At 41.3% G+C, this 10,112-nt stretch overlaps 1 protein-coding gene across 1 annotated transcript in view; it reads left to right on the top strand.

Annotated features, from left to right (window-relative positions):
* Positions 1 to 7,024: 7,024 nt before the first annotated feature.
* gpc3 (glypican 3) overlaps positions 7,025 to 10,112 on the top strand; it is a gene marked incomplete at its 3' end in the record, with an annotated part of 168,715 nt that continues 165,627 nt past the window's right edge. Inside the window, exon 1 of the mRNA XM_079496909.1 lies at positions 7,025 to 7,385. Coding sequence (XP_079353035.1) covers positions 7,223 to 7,385 — 163 coding nt within the window. The 5' untranslated portion in view covers positions 7,025 to 7,222. The remainder of the gene's footprint in view (positions 7,386 to 10,112) is intronic.

Raw genomic sequence — 10,112 nt, 5'->3', positions numbered from 1 at the left:
GTGTAGTTAAGCAGATGAAATTGATTTAATCGATTATAGAACATTTGATCATGTTGATTTTTAATATAAAGTACATTTATTCTCCCAATATATAGTAGACATTATTTTCATTCTGTTATGTGTTGGGACAACACAAAAGGATTTTGAGCTTAAGGATGTGGATGTTCAGTTCAATACAAGGTCTGCTAAGAGGAGTTAAAACCCAAGAAAGCCTATGACTTGTTTCCACTGGGGTCCTTCATATTCAATTAGGCAGCAAGCTGAAGCATTCCTAATATTCCATGTATTCCATCCTATCAAGTAATGTCAACCCTGGCTGACAGAGTCCACCTTTTTTTCTTTCTGCCAGAGCCGGACTTACCGTTGGGCTAGGGTGGGCTGAATTATAAAATTGTAAAGTGAAATCCAATTCAAGTGAAATGTGTGTATTGTTATTGTATTTAGTTGTATTATGGTTAAACCATTGAGAGCTTCTGCCTGCCTGCCTCTCTTTTTAGGGGCCTGGGTACCCCAAAATGAAAACAAAATAGCCCAAATTTTTTTCGGCCTCGCGGCTGCGCCGCTCGGCCAAATCGCGGGACGCGCGGCTTCGCCGCGCGCCCCAAGGGGGGCCCTCTAATTTGCTCCAGCCCGGGGGCCCTCAGCAAGGTAAATCCGGCTCTGCTTTCTGCCTATACTAATTGTCGTTAGTGGTATTGCTACTTTAAAAAAAGTAACAAATAAAAAACAATCTGATTTATTTCTACTAACACAGCCAATCAGCCATAGAACGCAGTACTGAAAGAAAATTATGTCAAATGATCCGCTGCAGTGTCTTTACTTTTGATCCCACCAATCACAAGCCTCGTAGCCGATCAGCGAGAATGCATTCTGGGAAAGTAGGTTAAAGTTCAACCGGGGAAAGAAGGCAAATAAGGCAACATTGGATCGAGACGAGACACCACGCGCAATGTTTAGTCTCAATGATCAAATAAACCACAACAATACTAAAAAAGCCAAATAAAAATAAATATATAAATTAAAGATTGCCCTCATATCACGTGGGATACCTACATGCAGATTGTGTTTTGTCGGGGTGGTGGTCTTTGGGGTCTTGGGGGGTGGTTGAGTTGGTGTGGGGGTAGAATGGGAGATAGGGTTTACAAGGGTTACAGGTCACAAGCCTTCTGGCTCTCAGTGGCCACGCAATGTTCAATGGAAAGAGACAAGAAAATGTCCCAGGCGTTTTTTAAACATTTTGTTTCGGAGATTTGTTTTTTCGAGAGACCTCCAGTCCAGGGCTGCTGCGACCGAAAACAGCACATCAACACGACCTTGTGTCCAAAAAAAACTCTGGAATGTTTGTGTGAAGAACTTAGAAGATTAAAAGAGCTACAAGACTGCAGCGTTTTTACGCTCAGGACTGTGCCAATCCCCACCCCCACAAAGAGAAAAACAACCAGAAAAGATGCTCACACCATTTCATGCATCACCAAACTTTTTGTTGGCAGGGGAAAAAAACGCTGTCCACGAGACTGAACAGGATTCAACACAGTAGCGTTAAGGTACGTAACATTATAGTGATGTTGTAGCCTGTTGTTGATTCATTTCAAATGGTCCACCTTAACTCCAAGGCAAACGGGTCATGTGTAGCCTATAATTTAACCTGTGATATTCCACAACAATTGTGATCACCAACACTCTTGTAGACATGGATTCGCTCCAAATTGTTTCATTGAAATCCTAAAGAAAATTGCGAGTTTCTTTCCATTTCTATATTTCTTAATATTTAATGGGATTTGCCTAGTAATTGGATAAAACCGTATTTTCAGTTAACATTTCCCGTTAAGTTAAACGTGTTTCACGTGGTTTCAAAATGAAATAAGTAGGCAGTGCCCAACAAGATGGCTACAATATTATGCATCTCTTAATTGATTAAAAAAAATGTATCCTCTTTAAAAATAATAATAAATTGGCGTTAAATTTAAACAGCCTTTAAGCTTGAGCCTCGAGGTGAATTTGGTTTATCTTGGTTACATTTTATTTGTATATGTGTAAACAGAATTGCCAAGGTGATGGTGGATATGTAGTCTAATTGTGAATGACGTGATTAAAAACGGATGTGGATTTAAATTGGATCATTGTTTTATTGATGGGGTCCATTACGAGACGTTGGCGCCACTTTCACCAGGAAGACTGGGTGCGTCTTCAAACATAAAAGAAACTCCAGGCTTTAAAAAATAAATTGGGTCAAACTTTATTGACGTCCATTACGTTGTTTATTATTATAAATTCATGTTTTCCATTGTGTCTCCTGTTCAGTAAACACATTTGGTCAAGGCAAGTTATCAACCTGTTTTCACCCGTTTAGATATTTCGGGGGGGGGGGGCACACAAATGAGGGTCAACTTGAGTTGAAATTGCAATTATTTCACTATGCAAAATAAAATGAATGTGATTGGAACCCAGAAAGTCACTGACTATCCCACTTTAGCCTACAAGAAAATATTGGTCTTCAGCATTAAACTGCATTAAGCTGCAGTGTGAAGTTTTCAACCATAACAGAATATTGTGTAAACCTCAAACTGAAAACATTTAGGTCTAAAACTAAAAGTAATAAGTAACAACTACTCTAAAAAACGAATTGTAGTTGGCAGGACCTTGTCCTTAATCGCTGCACACACATCATCCATGTTGTTTACATTCACAAAGTATTTATCATTTGTTTGCTATATTTATACTAGTGTATTTACAAAATATTTGCAAATTACACCCATAATAGGTTTTTGTGATTTTTCCTTAGCTTGTTTAACATAACAGACGTCCAGCAATGTCAAATCAATCTGGGGTAAAGGATCCCGTTAAATATTCATGTTAATCGATTGTGTTTTCTTTCAGGAGGTCCAGGCAGGGTGGAGGAGGGTGACATCTGCTCCATCACGTCTCCTCTGACCTCATGGTTCTCCAGCTAAGGTGCATCTAGTGTAGTTAGTCAAATACTCTGATATCAACTGCCCTGGTTGCTCCTTTTGGCTGGAGGACTAAAATTAACTTCAGAATTGGCTTTATTGTCACATCACAGGTTTACTGGTGTAAAGAAGTGGGTATAAGTATTGTTTTTGTACAAGCACCATAATTTGCAGTTATCAGGAAGGGAAGAATGAATGATTACAGATACAGAATGAATAGGACAAAATAGTTGCAGATGTGTACATGACGTGCAGGTGTAGAAGAGTAACAGATATTGAACTGTTTTGCAAATAGTCTCGCATGCAGGTGAGACATGAAGAGAGGAAACAGAAAAAAGGCTTCTGATGGTGTTTCTGTCATTCTTACTGGCCTCGAGACAAGTCTGTGTGTTTGATACCAATTTCCATAACTCGGCCGGTCGAACTCTAGCGCCGCGCCACGCCATCCAGGTGGCCAGTTGTATGGGTGCCCACTCATTTAGGTGGCCAGTTGTATGGGTGCCCACTGATGTGGCAGTTTTGTACACACTAAACGCGTGAAGAACCATGAGGCAAGCTTGATGATGGTTTATTTAACGTACACAGGAAATACACGGATGCTGGTTCCCCAACAACCCAGGCACGTATGCCCAAGCAGCTTCATGTCAGAATAAAGAGGTACAGTTTATATAGCGTTAGTCCCGCCCACAAGGTGGACCCCGAGAGACGGGTCTCAGAGCTTATAGACAAAGGAAGGAAGGAAGAGAGGGGGTGGGGGGGGGGGGGGGGGGGGGGGGGAACCGGATGCAGAGGTAAAGGGGAGGAACAGGTGAGCAGGAAATGATCCCAGGAGCCATGTGTCAGGCACAGCGTGGTTCCGAGGAGCTTCAAAGCTGAGTTTGTATAGACACATTTCAATGTATTTAAATGTCCTATGGTGATGGGAAATTCCTCGTCACCACTCATTTAGGTGGCCAGTTGTCCAGGTGCCCACTTGACTTGTCCAGGGTGCCCACTTGTTCAGTCAGACTAGTTGGGTGCGGTACTGTTTCGTACTGTACCGTTCAGTACTGTACCCTACTGTACTGTGCCGTACTGCACCATACTGTACCGTATTGTACCATACTGTACTGTACTGGACTGAACTTTAGCATACTGTAGGCTACTGTACCGTACTATACTGTAATGTAGTGTACCGTACTGTACCATACGGTACTGTACCATACGGTACTGTACCATACTGTATGGAACGGTACCATAATGTACCGTATTGTACCATACAGTACTGTACCATACTGTATGGAACGGTACCATAATGTACCATACTGTACTGTATCATACTGTACTGTACGGTACTGGACTATACTGTGCTGTACTTTACAATATACTGTACTGTACTGTGCTGTAGCGTACTGTACCTTACCATACTGTACATTACTGTACTCTACACTGCTGTGCCGTACTGTACTGTACCGTAGCTGTGTGTGTGTGTGTGTGTGTGTGTGTGTGTGTGTGTGTGTGTGTGTGTGTGTGTGTGTGTGTGTGTGTGTGTGTGTGTGTGTGTGTGTGTGTGTGTGTGTGTGTGTGTGTGTGTGTGTGTGTGTGTGTGTGTGTGTGTGTGTGTGTGCAGTGAAAAGGGGAGGGGTCGGTGCATGGGGATTTTGTGATGTAATTTGCATCACAGCGAAATGTTGTGCAATAACTGTCAGACATAAGTAATATTTGTACAGTAAATATGACAGTTGTGTGGAAGCAATGTAGTGCATCTGGATTCGGGTGGCGTGCTGGATTTTTTTGTGCATGGAGAGATGTGTGCTAACGGAGTGGTTTGGTAGGAGAAGGCGGGCGGATAAACGGCCAAGTGCTTGTGTACCCCCTTTCCATTAGGGTAGAAGGATGCTCTAGTCTAGTCTAAAGGCTCATACATACTCCAGTTTTATGTTGATTGATTCGCATAAACATATGTCCTGTCCTGTGTTAATATGCTGTACCGTAGACCTGGCAGTAACAAAGTGCTCACAGTGCAGATAGTAACTGTCCTGTGTTAATATGCTGTACCGTAGACCTGGCAGTAACAAAGTGCTCACAGTGCAGATAGTAACTGTCCTGTGTTAATATGCTGTACCGTAGACCTGGCAGTAACAAAGTGCTCACAGTGCAGATAGTAACTGTCCTGTGTTAATATGCTGTACCGTAGACCTGGCAGTAACAAAGTGCTCACAGTGCAGATAGTAACTTGTAGATCTACTGCAGTTTGTGCACTTCAAGTACTGTCGGTCGCCTCCCCTTTACCTCAGTTGTGGTCCTGTTTTGCATATACAGTATGTCCCAAAAAGAACATTAAGGTTTTACCCTCAGTTTTACAACTGCAATTGCTTTATGCTAAATTGCAATGCTGTCGACATTAAACATGTTTTTATTTTGTAAAGAAAATACATTAAAATACATAAGAAGTTTACAGTTCAGGTGGGTTTACTCATGGGGAGGTGTAAAGATGGGTTTTACGGGGAGTTTTGATGGTTTGCTTTCAGCTTCTGTGCTCTTGTGCTGTGCAAATCCATGCAAAGCTCTCTGTGACTCAGAGTTCAACCAAAGAAGAAATTTACTGAAAGTGTTTTTAAATGAATGATACTATCCAAAGATGCTGTGGCCGGGCGGCGTTTGACATGAGACTGCTGCTGTCAGATTCACTAAACATGTAGTCATGTTGACATTCTGTCTTGCTGTTTTCGGGTGGATGACTTCGCAATTTTAATACTGGACAAAAAACTACAAAGAAAAATTGCACAGTATCCATCTGTAATCCGCCAGATGTGGTCAACTCCACCTTTTGCATATTCGATTTTAAATCTCATCTGTATGTAACCGTTTCAGTGAAAATGTAATAAAAGTTTAAAATCTAATAATTTAGTAGCCTATTTTCATGTCCTAAAAGGACGACTTCACCACCAACTATAATCTTCATATAAATGGTCCTGTAGGCCTACATAGCCCCTCCTATGCACAGCTTTGTCTTGTGTGTTGTGTTTGTACTTTGTACCATGGAATATGATGATTTGATTGGCTGATGTATGATGATAAGAGCACCTCTTACCATTTCGCTTCACACAAGTGTGATTTTTTTTTTTAACAAGATTTAAAAAATATATATTTAGATTTTTATTGCGAGAGCGATGGCTTCCATTATAGCATGGTAACTTCAGGAATAGAAAGCCTGCACATTCTATTAGCTTGATGATGTTATGTTACTGGAAGACCGGTTTATGAACTGCCCACAGTCGTCCTCTGGGAGTAGGAAAACATGTTGCTTTTTTATCATGAACAATGAACATTATTGAGGACCAATTATAGGCCTATGAACATAGGTTGAAAAGTGGTGAAAAGATGTGACACTTGCATGACAATATACATAGTAACCACTAGATGGTAGCATGTTCACTTTTTGGTGACTAGCGCAAGAAATGAAACGTCTAGTAGGCGAGATGATTGCTACTGTTCTAAGATCCTCAATTGTTTGAGATGAAAATGTCCTTTATGTTCTCCGTGAAGCGTCAAAGTAAGTGTGTACAGTTCGTGTCAGAGACTAGATTAGGTCTATATAGCCCGCCATTATGAGATTTTGCCCTTTTAGTTTGTGCTTTCTTCCTCCTGCGTCCTGCCCCTCTGCTCTGTTCATAATAAAAGCACCTTCTGTTCATACACAGCACTGACAGCAGCATGTCTATCAATTCACAGTGAATTGATAGACATGCTGCTGTGTATGAATAGTTTATTCACCCAACTATTGTAGGCTACCTGTACTGTAGAATAGCCTAATTGCTACGTATTAGCCTACCATTTATCTAACAAGTTGTGGGCGACAGTAATTCATCCCTTGGCGTTAGTGCGATCACAGAGGGCAATGATTCAGTTGAGGTAAATTATTACAGGCTGTGAATGCGCATAGCTCAGCTCCACGTTGTGTGGCGCGCGCTTTGGAGAACGCGCAGCGCAGGGTCGATTCGAGTCTCATTCATTCTGAGCGGCCAGCTGAGAGCCAGCCTGAGCCAGGGCTATTTGTGAAGTTGCACGCAATCCACAACATTGATTCAAACAGCTCTGGGTGGACTGAGCACTATTCCACTCACCGTCCATCCGAAGCAGACAAACAAACAACAATGATGTTAATCAGAGGAGCGGAGACAGCACCTGCAGTATCTGTATCGCGCAATCACAGGAGGACCCCTCTTTTTTAACTTTTTGACGCGGGGAAGTTTGATTTCGTCTCTTTACTCGGTGTTTTGGGGTCGTATGCCATGGTTAGTCTATCCGTGCACGATGCGCTCTTGCTGTGCGTCTTCGTCCAGCTGTTCGGGCTGCCCGGCGGACAGGTATCCGTGCCAAACTGCCACGAGGTGCGGGCTGCGTTCCAGGCTGTACACCCAGGGTCCAAATGGGTCCCCGAAATCCCCGTCCCAGGTAAAGAAAGACAGCCTAACCACTTGACTTGAACCATACAGCAGGTCTAGCATTTTGGCCCAAGATAACCTAAGATTTCAGAGTTCAACTATTATTTCAAGGCTAAACAATGCAATCCACATAAAGTCACATCATTTTCAAATAGTCTATGGAAAACACAATTTGGTTATTGTTGACTGCACGTTGTCTCTTCATTAGTAGGCTAGCTAGCCCATTAAGAAGAAAGGGTAGTGTTGGCTTCATGCTTGTTAACTTCTGTCATCACTTTTGAAACCAGATGTCAGCTGTTGAGTTGTTGTGGGTTTTTGTTTGTTGGTTTTACGATGATGTGGTGGGAATGGATCCCTCAATTAATTGTTAATTGGATTAGATCCGTTTGTTCCTACATTCTTTAGTGTTAAATGTATTAAAGGACCACTTCACCACTTTTCAACTTCTCTTCCTATAATTGGTCCTCACTAATGTTCATGATAAAATACCACCATTTTTTCCTACTCAGTCTGTGTCTCATAGGAAGGCTGTGGGCAGTTCAGAAACCCGTCCACCAGTGACCTCATCGATGGTGAATCCAAGCTAATAGAACCGGCAGGCTTTCTTTTCCTGAAAAGTTGCAATGCAAAAGTTGAAGCCATCGTTCTCACGATAATACAAATCTAAATATATTTTAAAACAAATCTTGTTTGAAAAGAAATCTGCCTAATGATGATGTCACTGGTGGACGGGTGCCCAAAGCCCTCCTATGAGACACAGACTGAGTAGGAAAACATTGTGGTGTTTTATCATGAACATTAGTGAGGACCAAGTATAGGAAGAGAAGTTGAAAAGTGGTGAAGTGGTCCTTTAACACTCAGGCCCTCCCAAAAAACAGCACTCAAACCATAAAGTTTTATGGCAACAACACGGAATATTGATGAGAGATAATGGTTTATCTACAGTAGGCTACATTTTGGATTGCCCTGAAAACTGTCTCCTCAAATATGCAGTTATTTGCTTTATCAATATCATAGTCAAATGTATCCTACTCCTTCATTAAAAGAAAATGTGTTTTTGTTAAGAAGTTACATCTATATTATTATCCTAGTGTCTGTTCAGTAACAGGGGGACTCCACCTCTTTACTAGCCTAAACAAAACACATTTTCAGGTCTGAGGTACCAATTGTATCCAATCAGTAGCCTACAGTAGAGAGAACTCATACAGAAGTGAATTGGTAAAGATGAAACAAAATAATATTGAACAATGGCATTGGAACACCATCAAATTGAAATTGATGAATGGATTCTCTCTCCTAATTGGGTAAAATTGGTGTCCCAATACAGAAACTGTATTTTCTCTTGGCAATGCAGTGAGCAACTCGGACTGGTTTTATGCCTTTAATGGTGCAAAGTGCACAAAAATGAACAACTGTTTTGATGTGTGCTACATCTTCATCAGGCCCTGACAGGCAGACTCCAGTGACTATAGTACCATTCTTACCAGATGATCTACAAGCTCACAACTCGTCGCACATAGATCTGCTATTAATTATATTACAAAAAAGGTGGGGGGGAAAATAATATATTTTTAGTGCCTGTAATGACCAAAATAGGGAGGCCAGTTTTAAAGTGATTCATGATTGTATGGTTGCAGAAATAATAACAAATGTCCATAAGTGTCCATCTAAAATTAGATCAACCTGCAAAAAATATTCAGAGGTGGAGGAAATATGACCTGAATGTTAGAGGTTAAATGTGAAAGCTTGGGGGTGGCAATTAGCAATCCTCTGGAACCCCAAATTATGCCCATGCTTCTTACCTCTGTTACCATTTTCCTGCTGCTGTGATGGCCTGAAGAGCTAGGCTTGGATATGCCTAGCCTCACCTGTCTGATGCCGGGTGGAACTAGCCTGGAAAACCAGACAAATCTGAAAAAAAGAAATACAAATAAAATAATGCAGGTTCCCCACACAGATGCCAGACTAATGCCTACAACGTGATAATTATCACCCCTTTAATGTATCCATGTGTAACTCTAAGAGTGTACAAATGTAACCAAATTGACTATTAACCACTTGAACCCCAGAATCCAAATTCTGAGGAGAACATTAGCAAAAATAGCAGATCTACAAGCTCAAAACACATTGCATTCTGAACTTGTGAATCTGCTATTTCTGATGAAAGAGATTTGATGTAGAATAGATGAATAAAAACGGTCCAAGTGAACTCGGGTCCAGTTTACTATGTGTAGCGACTCAAGTGTCAATTTGTTTAAGGGTCCATTTGGTTACATTCTTTACACTCATGGTTAAAATTTCACTAAGACCTGACTGAATGTTCTATTTTTAATGTAGTGCCAGTGAGGGGAAATGGTGCACAGGTGCAGAGATTCATGTTTTTGATGAGCTTCATTCACTCCCACTGGATTTGAAAGCAGAAATAATTCTAAATGTTCTGTGAACAGATTCCATTCTCCTCATCAGACAGAGAATGATTTGGAAAAACAAAGGGAGATAATTGGCCATAGAGCCACCAATTAAACCTTCCAGTCTTTCAATTACCTGAAGAGAAATCTGTATTCCACATCAGTGGTTCCCAAACTTTTGCACGTCAAGGACCCCCAAATTCACACTCATTAGCCAGAGGACCCCCATTTGGAAAGATATGCCAAGGACCCCCATAAGAGAAGATGTTTACAGCTCTAGCAGTGATTCTCAACCTGTTTAATTTCAAGGACCCTCAGTTTAACATGCA

Source organism: Electrona antarctica, assembly GCF_951216825.1.
Source record: "Electrona antarctica genome assembly, chromosome: 1".
Taxonomy (NCBI): Eukaryota; Metazoa; Chordata; class Actinopteri; order Myctophiformes; family Myctophidae; genus Electrona; species Electrona antarctica.
Note: the sequence above shows the minus strand (reverse complement) of the source record. Positions and strands in the feature narration are given on the sequence as shown.